Source organism: Zerene cesonia, chromosome Z (assembly GCF_012273895.1).
Source record: "Zerene cesonia ecotype Mississippi chromosome Z, Zerene_cesonia_1.1, whole genome shotgun sequence".
NCBI lineage: Eukaryota > Metazoa > Arthropoda > Insecta > Lepidoptera > Pieridae > Zerene > Zerene cesonia.
In genome coordinates this window covers 4,061,125-4,078,722 of record NC_052122.1, presented here as the reverse complement: position 1 = coordinate 4,078,722, position 17,598 = coordinate 4,061,125, and the positions used below count along the sequence as shown (strand labels likewise).

At 33.0% G+C, this 17,598-nt stretch overlaps 1 protein-coding gene across 1 annotated transcript in view; it reads right to left on the bottom strand.

Annotated features, from left to right (window-relative positions):
* LOC119835588 (dipeptidase 1-like) overlaps positions 1-17,598 on the bottom strand; it is a 106,677-nt gene that overhangs the window by 10,960 nt on the left and 78,119 nt on the right. Inside the window, exons 5-9 of the mRNA XM_038360502.1 lie at positions 16,164-16,296; positions 12,603-12,759; positions 9,425-9,479; positions 4,319-4,495; positions 1,257-1,341 (exon numbers count right to left, since the gene is read on the bottom strand). Coding sequence (XP_038216430.1) covers positions 1,257-1,341; positions 4,319-4,495; positions 9,425-9,479; positions 12,603-12,759; positions 16,164-16,296 — 607 coding nt within the window. The remainder of the gene's footprint in view (positions 1-1,256; positions 1,342-4,318; positions 4,496-9,424; positions 9,480-12,602; positions 12,760-16,163; positions 16,297-17,598) is intronic.

The following is a 17,598-nucleotide window of genomic DNA, read 5'->3' as shown; positions in this document are numbered from 1 at the left end:
AATTTTGTATGCTTAAATTTGCCATTTTGAAACGGTGATGTAATTTTCGAAAAACCCTCTGAAAGGAAAAAGTGTTTTTGTAAGTTTGTTAGTGAGTCTGATAAATAAAGCGGTTAGAGACAATTTCAGTGTTAAATTTAAAGTTAAATTTTTACACGTTTATTTACATTACTAGCTTCCAGCCCGCGGCTACGCTCGCGTGGACTAAAAAAATTCGAGGAGTCTGACATTTTTTATCACTTAGATGCTTATATCTTAGTCAAATGTCTATTTGTCAAAAAATATTTTCAGAATCCTCTATTTCAATTTAAAAATCCTATAAAATCTCTTTTAATTGCATATTCGAAAATCATTATATATGGATGTATGGATAGCCACCCCTTAATATTTATTTGTCAAATAAAATGTTTATTTGAACGCAATCTTGTCCTTTCACCGCATATAATTTCGTCAAAATCTGCCCAATGGTTGTAGCTGATAGACGCATCCAAACAGAAAATCAGACAAATAGAAAATGTGATTTTGAGTTTTACCCGCCTGTTTCATAAGACAGACAACCAGATAATGACATCCCTCATTTATAAAGAATAGTCTAAGGGACATAAATTGTATGAAGCCAATTACAAATCCATTTAACCTGTTCAGTAGAACTCAGTTCTACGTAACTGAAGTCACATAACAGTCCTAAACTCGATTAGATACAAACCATTAAAATCGAGTTCCGATTCAGTTAATCATATCAGCTATGAAAGCTAATAGAATTTACCAAATATCTGTCAAACTAAAAATTAATCTCTATCAAAACTTTCTTCAAAAATCAATTTACGTAATTGATTACGAATAATAATCAAAGTTTGAATTTAATACAAAATTTCGTAATTTGATTAAAATGATATTGATAGTGATACAGTCTCTTTTATAGAGTTCAAATTAAATTATTTAACCGCAAATATCTGAGGTACATGGTTTGAACTCTTTGAACGGTTTTGTACGAACTCAGTTCAGTTTGCGTTGATAAAATGAAATGGCCAGTATCTAGACGATACAGCCGGGGTGTATGGTTACAAATACTCAGAACTCTCATGATAAGTTAAAAAACCTGTAGTAGGAAAGTTCCTACTTCCTCAATTGAACATTACAAGTTTTGATCACGTCTAAACGTCAAAACTCCCTTCTTTCTTTCCTTCTTTTTCCCTTAAAATGACTTTGATCGCGTCCAAAATTACCAATGTTTTCAAAATATAAAATTGACTTACCAGCAACATCGGAGATTGTAGCATTGGGTGCACACTTGACGAAATCAGGGAAGAAATTCACCATAATTAACCCGCCGTTTTCTTTCTGTGGACAATAGTTTATAATATTGAATTAGTGAAATACGTCAACAAATAAAAGAACAGACTAAACTACAACAAACATTATAAAAACTAGTAAGAGTGCCAGATCACTTTGCAGTGTATTTAACGCGTGAGCATAAAACGGAAAGGTCCTCGGTTCGATTCCAGATGAGGTCTCCGGAACAAAATGTCTCCTGCTAGAGCAGGACACAGAAGGCTGATCACCAGTTGTTCGTAAAATTTCCAAGCCACTTGTTTGTAGATCCCCATCTGCCCCATTTCCCCCTCGACAGGACACGGTACTTCATTAAAGAGAGTCAGTTGCTAAGAAAACCTACGACTGATTCGCAGTATCTCTGTTAAAAGAAGTCTACAAGGATCTCCAATGCTCTTAAAGAATAATTGATGTCATCCTCCTAAAAAGAACTGGGATAGTTTCTAACCAGACATGCAAATCTTTATTCCAACCAGAATAAAATGCAATGTTATCTAATTTAATCACAAACCGATAACCTAATTATTTCCCAAATGACAAGGTGAACCTTATCCCATAATATATTAGCAATTATGTCGGGAGCGATAACAATAAACCGATAATCAACCATAATTCCATAAACAAACAATTCAATATTGATTAGAACTTCCACATAGATAATAATGTGGAGTGAAATTCCAGGAATATTAAATGCAAATACTATGAATAATTCATTGAAGAGGTTAAATTGTGATGCGGTGTTCAAGGTAATATGATACATGTATACGAACGTATGATCCAAGTATATCCACTTCTGAACTATTATGTAGTTAATAGTTAGTTAACTAGCCAGTTAGTTAGTCAGTTCCGCTAGAGTAGATAAAGTTAAGATAAAAATGTTAATTAGCTGCCAGATAGCGGCTGCGCCTGCGTTTCTAAGCGAAAAATAGACAAGCGAAAAAAATTACTAATATAATAATAATAGCTAAACGCCCGCAGCTTTCTCGGGACTAAAAACTAACTAAATACTATTCAAATGTTCTTTTTTAGGTTTCCAGATATCTTTTTACTATATTTCATCCAAATCTTTTCAGTGGGTTATGTTAGGCGATGAAGAGGTGGATAGATAGACAGGAATAATGATTATTGGTAAAAAAAGAAATGAATAGGAATTTCCCATGTAAATGAGGTGTTCCCCCAAAGCAAAGTATGTCTAGTCTCCTAGTTATAAAAAATCATACCATAAAATCAATCTATTTCAATGAGACGGAAATACAAAAATAGTAAAACAAACAAACACAGTTTTTAACGCATTAATAACGTTACATATATATAGAATACAATTTAAACAATGTTTTATTTCACGTCACGCAAATGTTTTGTTATTCCCTAAAAATTCGTGAAAAAGCTGCGTGATCCAGAATTGTGAACGGGTATTACAAAAAATAGGTGTAAAGAAAAAAAAAGGTGGCGAGGTGAAATATTCAAAGGTATGAAACATAGATTTTATGCCCATATTTCAATATTTGCTATGAATCTATCCAATCATCCAAAGAGTTCGTAGAAAAACTATTCGATGAAAAATTAGGAATGTTTTTTAAGATGTCGCTTTTCAGTTTTGATAAAACACGGATTTATATATACTCTGTCCATTAATAAATAGTCAAGTTTAATCTCGTTTAACGCTCAGACATATAACCAGAATTGATCTAAACTCTTTACATAAATAATAGAATAAAATAAAAGCTACAATCAGTTCAAAAGGAACTTGAACTTTTCGAAGACTTTCAATATATCAACTAACAATATACAGTATACACAGAGTATTTACTCAACCGTTAGTAATGCGTTCACGAAAAAATTGTTTGTATTATTTGTATGTATATATATAAGTTTTACGTTTAATTATTGTGCAATAAATTAAAAAAAGTTAATTAACAAATAATGCATGCTCGTAATTGTCTACTACAAATGTCATTAAGGGCCACTGACAATCAGTGGTGCAAATGTATCTAAATGTATAATAAATGTATATTTCATATCATTCGTTCTTGATACTGAGTGGGTCTTTTGTCAACAGAAAAAGGCCGAGTAAACATTAATTTCTTATTTTTAGTTTTACTCATTTGTCGTCAACGTCTTTTAACTTCAAACATGTGTGTGTGTGTGTGTTAACTTCAAACGTGTGTGTGTGTGTTTCATTTTTGTTTTTTGATTTGTAATGTTATGTTGTGGCATTTTAGTGTTGTCATTAAAAAAACCAAGCACATTAAAGAAACACATCCAACATCTATACCTATTTTCCCATATAACCAGTAGATTTTTCATTCATCCCACGCAGTTGCCGGTGTTAAATCTAAAGGCCTATTCAAACCGGGTAATTTAAAGAACTGACGCGACAATATGGGTGTTGAAAGAGATTGCACGCGGCTGACTGCCTTTGTTACTATTGTGGACGCGACTTTGAGCCTGCTGGTGTGCGGTGTGGGGTCGTGTACAGATTTGGCGATATTTTACGAATACATACTGTGACACTTTGTTTTGTGGTAGGTATATTGAAATTTTCAGAGAAATGGTGCGAAAACTTTTTTAGAGACTTGAATATTTTTTCAGTTTAATATTTTACACGATAAAGCACAAACTGATTATTATTAGCATTGTACAAGCTGTGGTATTTGGTATCGTAGAGTAAAATCGAATTATAAAAAGACAAATCTTCCATTTAACATATTTACTACGCTCTTGAATTTAAGCTATTGGATTAGTCCAACTTAAAACAACGGGAATACAATGCCCATGTCGTCAACATTTCGTTTTTATTTCGACTCTTCTGAACCCGCGTTTTTTAATTCCATACAATTTATATTGAAATAACATTAAAGTAAACACTGAATCAGTAGCCTTACGTTACAAACCAAACGGACATTATTTAGTGAATATTAAATAAGAAATATTTTTAATATATATAATTAATTAATAAATAATTAATAATTATCAAAACCCTTACCAAAGATTGTATGATGTCATCCGGAACATTCCGCTTATGAGGGCACAGGCTGTACACGGAGGAATGGCTGAAGATGACAGGCGCTTTGGAGAGCCGGATCGCTGCTCTGGTGGTGTTCTCGCCTACGTGGGACAGGTCCACTATCATACCCAGACGGTTCATTTCCCGCACCACTTTCTGTTGACAAATGGGTTCGTTGAAAACGTGCGATGTTGACTTGTGCTAATGAGTGGTAAAAATATGTGGGGAAGGTGGAAGATCCTGACGGGTGTGACGGTTGCATTCTTGTATTAGAGAAAAAAGTTGTTCGAAACTTGGTTTGGTAGCGGTAGGTAATAATTGAAAATGATAGTTAATGTTGAGTTGGTTTTTTCGAAACGTTTGAATGGACCACAGACCGATACCAAGTGAAGGTCAATTTTCGGTGATATGTCGTTGGCGTCCTTCTGCAAACATTTTTGTACTGTACGGCATGTGGTCAGTATCATTGTTTTTTGCCTTCGTTCTTTGTGTTACTGTATATTTAGCTACTTCTAATTCTGTATACTGTAACACGAAACGATTGTGAATAGTTTTGCAGTACAGTAAGTTGTTGATATAAGAAAGAGTATGTATGCATGATGAAAAAGTCTAAGAAAAAATGCTTACAAATGAGAGATTTTGAAAGAATAGATATAAACTATTTTTTTAACATTTTTCAGGTTTATCTATCTCTCTATGTATCCATTTATTTTCTTTAGTTCACTCATTGTACATCGGGGTTTTCGGCCTTTAAAGGTCGCAGGTAGATAGGGTGGCGTCACCAGCGAAACATCTTAGGCTGAATATTGTTAATGCTATTCTTATTCTAGGAAAATGAGGAGTTAGATTTTTTGTACAAGTGTTATATGGTATTTGTGAGCTGCAGTCGTGTTGTTAGAAGCAAAAGGAATTAGTGTGTTCGAACATACGTGTAAGGGTAAAAGATAAAAAATGTGCAGCTAAAACCTAATACAAATGTTTTTTGTTATGCAAAACAGTATGACATACAATACATTCGCAATGCAAATATCGACAAATAGAGGCACATTCGTGATTCATTCAAATACATTATTTTTAATGACAACTTAAACTTCAAGTGAAATAACTAATAGAGAGAGATGATAATAACTTTAAAAAATGCAGTCATAACTCCAATAATGTTCATAAAAATAAAAAAAAAATACTATTAACTTAAAATATCTATATAGGTTTTTATATTAATATATAAATAAGTGTGCATTTCTTTCAGGCACATAAGGACCCATATTAAAACTAGCTTGTTGTAGCATTCGCGAGATGTTGTAGACACTATAATTAATTTTATAAAAATTCAATAACAAAGGTCGGTAACTTATGTCCTAGGTTTCGCGCGCGTTAAATTCGAAGAAGTTTAATGGATGTTATTATACCTATAAACCTTCCTTATGAATATAAATGTATCTATAAAAAAAAAAACATCTATTTGATTATATATTTGCGTAATTTTAAAGATATCTACCTTTACTCTATATAATATATAGAAATACACATAATATAAAGGGAAACAAAAAAATTAAAATTAACAATTAGCAAATGGCGGCCTTATCGCTAGATAGCAATCTCTACCAGGCAACCCTAACAATAAAGGAAAAAACAAGCATCCAACCAAAAATATGGGAACAATGAAACGCTGTTAAAAAAATTATATCTTTGCTTTTAATTAAAAGTTGATAGGTATTACAACCAGCCGTTTATAGGAGCAAATTGCATGGGTATCATTTAATATTATTGATGGTTACATAACAAAGCTAATGGCGGTAAATTGATTTTTTTTCATCGGGACCTAAGGAGCTTCGAGCGAATGAAAGAGTAATTCCAATACAAGACGCTCTAGAAATTTCTTTCGCTGCTCCGACTGCAAACAATAATAAGTATAAATAATAATCTGATTTATAAGTTAGTATTAGTAAATATGAAATATTGTAACTATAGGCTCAATAGATTAAAATTATTTTTGCATAAAATCTTTAACTACATACTAGTTAGTATTTTCTTGTTTTTGATTTTACGTGAGTATTATACATTTAGAAATTAAATACTTTTTAACGGATTTTAAACGCGATTTATTCATATTATTAACCCGACCCGACTCTCTCTGTAAAGTCTCCCCGTGACCACGCTCGCTGTAAAGTGTTCGAAACGTCGGGTTTATAATATAAAAATCGCGTTTAAAATCCGTTAAGAAGTCTTTAATTTCTATACATACTAGTTATCTAACTAGATTAACAGAACTGTGGATAATTGTAATCTGTGAGTCATTCGACTTCTGTATATCTGTGAGTTTGTTCGTATTTCAGAAACGGCTTAGATTATCGTGAGTGATTCGTTCGCTTATGTATTGTGGAAACAAAAATTTTGTATTAATTAATTTTATTTTTCTTCGTTCATAAATAGAGACGGGGTAACGTGGACGAAGAACCGTTTTAGTCAACAAAAAGCAAACAACCCGCTAATATTATAAAGCTATAGTAACTCTGTCTGTCTGTTTATAACTTCTTCATGCATAAATCACTGAATCGATTTGGATGAAATTTAATTGACATCTGATATAGGAAACAGGATAGGTTTTGTTCCGGAACTTCCACGGAAACGGGCGAAGTCAAAGCGAAAGCTTATAGTGTAGTATCACTAAAGTCGCTTCCCGCGTCTGTCTATGTATGTATCCTTATATCTTTAAAAGCACACAACGGATAATGATGGAGGTTTTTTAATCGGTGGAGTGATTCAAGATGAAGCTTTAAATGTATAATAACATCTATTAAACTGGTCCGAATTTAACGCGTGCGAAACCGCGTGCAATAGCTAGTATAAAAATAAAATGCAAAAACATATAACAGATTCGCATTGTTAAAATCACCTGTCGGCCATTAATTTAACAGTTCATACGTTGTTTAGAGGGTATTTAGGTGTAAATTGTTCAAAATATCAAGAGTCCGTGAAACTAGGAATTTCATACGAACGCCCGCTAATGATTCCATTTTCGAGTTTAATGCTACGTAGGAATTTAATGATCCATCGGTTATGGTCCACATGTATAACGGGGACCTGTAATTGGAATAATTACGTACGCGCGAATTGCCAATCTTCATCCCGTAATAAAAATACCAATAAACAACAGACTGTATTTAATAGTTCTTGCTAGTTCGTCGGAAATGGCACATGAATAATATTTTAAAAGCAAACTGGCATGCGAAACGTACGTACATGCACTAATAAAAACCAATTTAACTTCATAACACACGGCATATTCGTTTTAAAAGTTTGAAACAGTGCTCAAAAGGGAAAATATTCCGCATAAGCTACGGGCGTGCTCTGAACAGTTTAATTTTAAAGCAATTTATTGTATGCCAATTTTTCAACGCGACCTTCTTTCGAATACACTGTATATAATTTTTAAAAGTCCCTTTTCTCTAATTTTGTTTGCATTTTAATGTCAAACTTATTTTTTTCATATACGCATATTAAAATAGTTTCACGCAACATACCGCTTCGATATAAAATATACGTCACAACTAAAGGTAGGTAGGTAGGTAAAAAATATCAAAAAATAAGGCAGCTAATAAAGTACGCAGCCGTGACTTTGAGCAACTTTAAAACTCTAATTACAGCTGAAGTCATCGACTTCTTAAGACGGCATTGCAGACTTGTGGAAAAAATAACGAGTGAGATAAAATGCCCCGCAAAAATCTAGACTTGGCACAATGTCTTGGCACTCGCTGAGCTTTTAATGATACGTGAAAATAATGTGTGGCGGCATTTTGAAATGGAAAATTATGCGAGTATTAATATTAATATTTATCATCTTGATCACTTTTAATTAAGATCCTCTGAAAGGCTTATTAAAGACGTATCTCGCCTTGCGGTAGCGTGTATAAAAACTTGGTCCGAGGTCAAAGGGAGTATTATCTAGCCTTTTTATATTCCTTAGCTTGATTAAGTCATTATGAAGGTAAAAGGAATGGGAGGTAATCTCCTTCTTGGGCACGGAATTCCAATTGTCTCTGTTTCGCTGTTCGTCTCTATAAGCCTGGACTTTTACGGGTTTAATTTTATTTACCTTTTCATCTAGTGCTCCTCAGTAGCTTTATCTCTTCTATCAGAGCCTGTTATATAATTTATCTAGATAACAAAGATAGGATAAGATTTTATTTGAGTTTATTAAAAATATCTGAACTGAATTTCATAACATGTTAAATATCAACTTTCGATGGAAGAGTAACTACTTTCATGTGATGCTCATAGTAGGCTTTAATATATGTAGTTTCAATGGCATATCTCATATAATTTTTATTTTATTTATTTATCCAAATACCCCCGAGTTCGTCACTCGCTCATTGGGGATCATCAAAATTCATAGAAGTATTAAGTCTTGCTGATGTAAGGGGTTTAATTACGACCTGTATATATGTCTATATGTAAAGTAAGATGAGATCTCTTCTCTCGACGCACGATAAACAAAATTCCGAACGTTTGTAAACTCACGACGCGTTTGTTAATAATGCAATATGCCTGCAACATATATATTAATTAAATAGAAAGTTTATATATTTCATGAATGGAATCTTAAATGAACACCAACCTCTTTTTGAAAATAGAGCCTTGTGATTAAACGCTTTCGTGTGAATCTAAGAAATTTTTTGTTAAAATTTTCAACCGTCTTCAAAACTATGAGGAGGTTTACAACTAGACTGATGTATAATTTTCTTTGTTATCTCAGAATATTCGACTGGTTTAGCCGATTTTGATGATTTTTTTTTTTATTTGTAATGTGGTCCCAATTCAATTCGGCGGTTTTTAATGGTAACGTTGCTATAATATTATGTTTCATAAATACACATTAGCAATAAATGTTATCCCTTTTAGATATTATACAAGTAATTAAACAGTCTGGCGGTCTAGACGCGTTGATGAGTTTTGTACAGGATCTAAAATGTTTAAATGTAATACGCTCTCAAAATGGTAAATATAATTACAAATATTTTACAAGTTCTATGGAAAATATTGAAATTTAGCATTTAAAATGTAAAATTAAATATTCATTCTTACCTCACCGAACTCCGTTAGGCCATTGGCAGCGGGTGCTTCATTTGAAGAATCGGCCCTATGGAAAGAGACAACAGTATAGAAAAGTTGAAAACAAGCTAGAAAGAGACAAATATATTAATATAAATATGTGCTCGGTAATGACTCGTTCCGTTCAATATTGTTTAATGTGTTTTTCAACTTTCCTATCTATACATTCGCTTATTTCGCATGTTATTTGATATACTTAATACGTTTGCCTCAGCAATGAATGTTTTGGCTTTATTACTCGGATCCATTATGGTTTCGTTGTTCATAGATGAGCTTATATTACCCATGATGTTATATATACAGTGATAACTCGTTGCCGTGCAAAATTGTTTTACTGATGCCTTCTGTTAAAATAACTTTAAACTGATTTTTGTAGGTGGATTCGTTTTAACTAAGGAGCTTGGTTAAAACTGATTTTTACTTTTTAACTAGAAAACAATATTTAATCAAAAGAAACGTGCAAGCATGTTGCGAACTTTTGAATTTTGCAGTCAAAAGTAGTTGTGACCGGCAATGAGTTTCGACTATATGATATACATTCATAATATCAATAAAAAATTCTCAACAGGTTTTTTTTTATGAAAGGGAACAAACAGTAAATGAACGGCTAAATCAAGATAATTTAACACACGTATAACATATTTGAAAAATAAATATTAAATAATAACAAAATATTTCGCCGAAAAATGACGAGATGGTCATTAAAATAATGCAATTATTAAGTTGAATATAATTTTGCCAAAACAAAAGGTTATTTTCTTTAAGTTATATTGACATTACCTTATTATTTTTATATCAATAAATAGTATAATATATAATATAATATAATATCAGAGGCACGTAGTCCTCCTTCCGTACTTGGAAAGGTTTCTATTCCCTTATTACAGTCATCAATCCTCTCCCTATTCCTTACCCCTTAAAAGCAGGCCAAGGCCAGACCAATACTTGCAGAGTTAGTGCTTCTGCCATCACTCTGCAAGTATTCAAGAGTTAGGGCAAGAGTTAATGCAAGAGTTAGGGCAGAAGACCTAACTCTGCAAGTATTCATGGGCGGTGGTGGTCACTTACCATCAAGGAAATCACCAGCTTCTTATTCCTTCATTATAATGAAATAACTTTCGTGTACATAATACCTATTTTTTTATTGTCAAGTAGATGAATAGTTTTTAAGGATTAATTTTAATATAAGTGTACGTCTGTGATAGAGGAATTAATATTAATCCGCATGTGCACAAAGGGTCATCAACCGAGAAGCGCCGAAACGAATGGATATGAAATGTAATGCCCTTTGAAGGTCTAGCATATTTCATATCTACAATTTCGCTTTATTTGGAGGTAAGGTTATATTGCGGTTTCGAAATTCTGGATAAAGCAGGAATGTTCTGGAAAATGTCGTTCAATATTTTGACCAAATAAAAAAAATTGTATAGAAGTGTACATATACAAATCTTATCGATAAAGAAGCGATTTCTTCCAGATACACTGGTAGTCAAAGACAAGCAGTTATGGTATTCATTTATGTCCGAAAGTTGCGATTATTTGATTGTTATGCACAAAAATACATAAAATATGAAATGAATAGGTATAATAAATAAATATTCAATGTAAATTTTGTTTCATACATCGAAAACAATCATTTGCGGAGTTCTTAATAGAAACATAATTTTATTTCTGAGAATCTTTATTGAATTTGCAAATATTTCACTACTCTTTGATTCTTATTGCGCTATGGTTTTGAATACTTAATGAAAGTGTATCCAAGTAAATTATAACTTTATTTCATTTATATTTTTATTACGAACAAATTATTTCAACTAGTACTTAGTCGATATTCAATATGTTAGTTAATTGGTTATTTTGCGTTTATTTTTGAGTTTGTTTTGAGTTTATTATATTGCGTTTATTTTTGAGTTTTGTATTTGAGTTTATTTTTGATCTCAGGATTTACCCTGGTATACTACCACCATTACCATATGTATACTAATAATATACAACTGACGAGCTTGTTTATTTGAACATTCTTATCTCAGGAACCATTGTATCGACTTGTAACATTGCCTCAGTGTTAGATAGTCCATTTATGGAGAAATGCCATAGAAAATATATTTATTTGACACTTTATTAAAAAGGTACAAAGTTATAGTAGAGAAGCCTAGCAATTTGATAAAAAAATTGAATCAATCTAGTCTTGCGAAAGATACGCTCAAGTAATAAATCAAATAACATTAAAAAACATAATCTTATTTCAACCAAATGAGCTTTATTTGAAAACAATTTTCACCCAAACTGGCATGAAAGTGTGGACGAAATTTATTTTTTCTATGACGCCGACAGCGCCTCCCCCGGATGCAGAGGGAGCTATAAACGAAGCGTAGTGAATATGCAAACAATAGTTCAATTGTTCTAAACAAGCCCACGTCTGTTAAATGATACAATTTCGAAGCTATGGAGGCTCGCTGGAATAGATAATGGGGTAAAGTTATACGCAAAGCTTTTTTTTTCTTTTCTCGGCTTGTTATTATTGTTTTGAATTGTAAATTAGACTATAGCTGACGTGTTCATATGGAATATTGTGAGGTGTATATATGTGGATAAAGGTTTAAACAATAGATTGTTTTTAAAGTGAATTATCTGAATGACCTATTATTGTGAGACATTAAAATCGTCGTCGTCCAATAGGTTTTCTTACCGATTTTCTATTCAGACAACCACTAGCCCTAGTACAGCCCGACACCAGATCGTAACTTATTTTTGTAAACTCAGGGACAGAAACCATTCACGCTGAGCCACTTTACCAAGAAGACGGAAAATAAAAGACTTAGAAAATAAGTGACTAATGTTAATTTTATAAATTATTGGTTTCGAAATTATATTACTGTTTAACATTCAATTGACAACTGTAATAATGCATTAATTTAATTCCTTTTAAAAAAAAAAAAACTAAATATTGAGAAATTTTGAAAGAATAGAAAAAATTTGATCACGAGGCAGGAAAAATTTTTTTTCTATTCTTTCAAAATTTCTCATTTATAAAGCATTTCAATGCTATAAAACAAAAAATTAAAAACTAAATATTGATATAGAAGTAATAAGAAAAAGATAAGATGAAACATGATAATAGTTTACGAAATAATAATGAATATGTACGTACCATGGTGTATTGCAGGTGTGAGTGAGGGTCATATATCGCACTCCGAGCTGGTAGTAGCTGCGGAGGACCCCCAGGGAATTCGCGATGGAGTGGCCCCCCTCTATCCCTATTAGGGATGCTATTTTCCTCGGCCGGGCACTGTGAGCTTCGAGGATATCTGTTGACAATCGTATTGTTTTTTGAGGTTTTCGCTTTATGTGATTTTACACATATACAATTTTATTAATTACTCTTATATATAAAAATCAATTCAAAAATCTACTCGTTATTCTGGCTAAAACTCGAGCGTGGTGTGGCCGTTGATATATGATAATTTTGCTTTTTATGCATTCATCATAGTCCAGAAAAGGGTTAAGAAGTAAAAAATGCGGATAAATGTTTCGAAAATTCGCAGGGTCAGCTAGTTTGAAAATCGTTCATTAGACGATAATTCGTTGAGTATGCGAGTCGAGCAGGCTTGGGCACAAATTGGGCCATCTTAAAAAACCACACCGCCACAAAAGATCGGTTTGATATAGCAGCTCGCTACTGTGTTTGATGAGTGGGGGAACTGGAGGCCTCTATCTTTTTCTTTACCCTTTCCAGTCTATTATTATATTCCCTTTGTTAATCCTTTCCCTATCCTTTACCATTTAAAGATGGCAACACATTTGCAGCGCCACTATCCACACAAATGCTCATGGGCGGTGGTGATCGCTTACGCACCTGCTCAGTTGTCCGTTCTAACATAAAACAAAATTCTAATGATATTGATAACCTGAAAGTATGTTAACTTAGATTTTTTTAGTCAACATCGCCCATTTGAGTATAGCGTGGAGTTAACGTGATTTGTTACTGTATATAATTCGAAATTTGGTCCTTTTGTGTGAGCAAACAGATAAAAATTATAAAAACACGTTTTTTCGTACAACGTCCGTGTATACACCGTGTGTGTTTATGTGCGATTGTGTTTATATTACAAACATATACTTCAATTTTATATATTTGTATAGATTTTCTCTTTAAAATTATATTGTAGTAACGTGCAAGCAGCGAGCAAAAGAACAGAATTTATTGACACAAATTTAAGGAGCATTCAATTGAAATGTGGCTTTATTCTTTCTTTTGAATTCTCCGATGTGTTCACATTTCAAAGTATAAGTTAATGTTAAAATCCCTCCAGCATCTGAGAAGGAAAATCATTATTTTACTTCTTCAATGTACATCAATTTATCAGATTTGTTTCGTTTTATCGAAATTGTAAATGTCATCCCTTTTATATTATTTACATTAATGGCCGTGACTTTGTGTTTTTATTTTTTATTTTTTAATCTCAGAATTATTTTGTGTTTTTAAATTTTAGGTTTGCGTATAATTATAATGCGATGTTATATAAACTTCAGATTGTATTACTAGCAACCTAATTAAGAAAATATTCGATTAAGCGCCTTTTTGTGATGTCATAGGTGTAAATACAAGCGAATAAATAAATAGTCAGCCAATTACTGAAGTGCAAAAAGGATTTCTATTTATTTTTTATTTTTTTTTTATGTCATAGCGGGCAACTGAGCTGGTGGTTCGCCTGATGGTAAGCGATCACCACCGCCCATGAACATTCGCAAAGGTTGGGCCTCTGCGAATGCGCTGCCCGCTTTTTTGGGATAAGGGAAAAGGAATGGATTAACGACTGGAAAGAAGGAATGGACTGGGAAGGGTGAGGAAAAGGAAACGGGCCTCCGGCTCCCCCACTCACCGCACAAAACACAGTGGCATGCCACTATTTCACGCCGGTTTTCTGTGGGGGTGTGGTACTTCCGGTGCGAGCTGGCCCAATTCGTGCCGAAGCGTGCTCGACTCCCACAATAAAATTTGCACTTACTAGGATTTCTACGTTAACTGTTTATTCAACACTTAAAGGTCGTTTACGTTTCTATTAATTATTAGATGGATCGCATTACATATGAATCATTGACGTACATTAAATGGATAAGCTTACAAATATTATGTGATGCTAAACTCCGCATACGCGTGTATGAGGAAGAGATTTCAAATGAGCAATAAAACAGACTTAAAACATTACAGCCACGAAATAGGGTGCTAATTTAAATGTTACACAACACAACACCCGTCGGACATTTTTATGGAGCTCAAGGTACAGTCCAACATATGAGGTTTCACATTTTCTGAGAAAAACTACGTTACATAAATAAAGAAAAATCTAGTAAACCTCTTCTTTTTTTCGGAGCTTAATTTGTGTTTTTATATTTAGCTTTGTAGAGTTCAGATGCTTTATAATTGACATCTGTTAACATCCTGCTACTACAGATAATTTAATTGCTATACTAGTTATATTATCTGTAATAGCTGGGTGTTAACAGACGCGTAATGTATACTAGTACTATACAACTATTTAAATTCCTGATGGAAACAGTTTAATTTACTGCGCTAACAGCTAACTTATTCGGCCGTACGCCTTCATGCAAAACCTAATTGTTTTTAAAAACAAAAGAAGCAGGTTGGCGTTGCGCTAACTTGCCCCATTGTTCCGGCAAAATCTCAATGAAAATTATAATTGTGTGCCCGCAAACAATTAAGGCATAGTCGAGATGAAAAATTAAAGTGTAGCGCCCAAATAATATATTATTTGTATCTTACGCTAATTATTGTACGGCAAAGTATAATTATACAACTGTGTCTCTGTACTCTTGGCCTTGTTAGTGTATGTTTTGTATGTTTAAGGCGTGGTCACTTTTGTTTTTTATTATAACTTGTGTGATCATGATGCATTTTTTGCAACGATTTAAAAGCAACCAGCGTGGTCACGTGGAGTGTGAGATGTCACATATCTGGACGTATCACAAAAATTGTTATTTGAAATAGGTGAAGGCAGTTCACAAATTAAATTTTATAACACGGTCAAAATATATAACATCATTATTTTGAATAAATCGTGTTTAAATCCATTAAAGAGTCTCTCATTTTGCAAACTTAATATTAGAAAAACACTTAACATGAAGTGATGTTAAGTGTGTAACACAATAAGCTCATAGTTATTTTCCTTTCATTAAATTAGTTACCTACATATTTACATTTTCATATTCCTAACATTTAGGTACAAATTTATGAAACTGACAATTTAATTATTAATATTTATTACAATGATTGCTTAATTTCATACTATACTTGCTTTAATGCCTGCAGACGAAGTTCGGCCACAATACCTTATCAATTAGGTATCTAAAATAGTTTATGACCTATTTGTCAGATCTACTATATGTATACAAAAACAATCATAAAAATGGGGTGATCTGTTTCAGACGAAATTGGTTGGAACCACTGGTTTAGGAGAATTTAATATAATACTAGAGACTCCATGAACTTCGTATTACTCTAAAATATATACGTGAAAAATATTTTTCTTTTCTTATCATTAATGTTTCTCACCATTTAAACCTCCTCTCATTCACAAATATTTCATAATCAAAATTAGCCAATTCAGTACAAGAGTTCTCGAGTTTAACGCGACACTGGAAGAAACAGGATAAGTCAAGATATAAAGATTTGTAAGAATAGAGATCTCACCAGTAACAGAAGTAGCCATTTGGAAGTGCTGAGGATACTTCTCAACCAATCGCTTGATGACGTCGATCTGTTCCAAAGTCAACTGGACAGCGTCCTTGTTTTGGGCACTGCAAGGCACGAATGCTGACCAGAACTGTAACAAATAGAGAAAGTAATGTATAAATAAAATACGAGAAACAAACTAAGGTGTATGTGGAAAGTCGAGCAATTCGACACGATTTGGGGCAATTGATCGGCGTCAAATACCATACGAATGCTACTGCGTTTTGTATGATGATTGGGAGAGCCGGATGTCTTTAGCCTTTTTCTCTTCCATTTTGGTCCTTCCTGGTCCATCCTTTTATTCCCCTTGTCATCCTTTTTTCGTCTCATGTCCATTAAACCCATGTGCAGGAATGTTAAATTAAATACTAAACGTGTATTTAAATATTTGGCCAAATAAATAAACAACCAATCTTAAATAAACAATCTCATTCCTATGAAAAAATCAATCCCGAACTCAAACCTGCTGTCTGACCAGATAGTTTAATTCATAGCGTCATGTACGGAGGAAAAGGAATGGTAAGTAATTGGTATTTAGGTTCAAGTAGGGACTCAGGTGCCATATATTGCAATATGAACTGCATTCGTAGCTGGTAACCTCGCCATTCCGTCTTAATGGTGCTTAATGATGAGACCTCCGTTGCACAGGTTGGAGTAAATTGAACCTTCATTATCAGTTGATTGGCGTAATCATTTCGAACTTTTGGCCCTATTTTTGCTCTTAATATTTCGGCATGCATATTAATTAATCTGATGCGGCAAGCAACCAAGCTTATTTTGTATTTTTATTACAATGTAATATTAATATCTATAAAAAAGGTCTAAATTATGCGACGACAAGCTACCGAAAACTTTACGATTTTATATGAGGTTATTAATTTATGAATACCTTACCATTGTCATGTCAAAAAATAACAATTAACAATCTAGTAGGCTGAAATTATCAATAGAAAATGTCTAACGATATTAGTGTGGTTCTTGATACGGGTTCTAGGAATACGAAAGCGGGATTTGCAGGAGAATCCTTCCCGAGATGTATCCTGCCAACTACCGTTGCCAGGTAAGGAAGAATCACATACATTAGTCGGATAACAAAAATCTATACACTAACGTTTGAATGAACTTGAGATTTTAATCATCTGTTTTTTCTGATAGACAAAATATACTTGTTTCTTCTTAGACATCGTCTAGTGTCGTGATCGTTACATAAGGTAAAAGACAATGATTGTACTGTATGAACCTTGTACACTTTATTAATATATATTTATTTATTTATTTATTTATTTATTTATTAGCCTCGATCAGACACAAATACATACATGTAAAAGAAACTTAATTAAGACTCTGATGAGTCAACATCAGCAGGTTGGTCTGTTTGCCCCAGTTTGGCAAA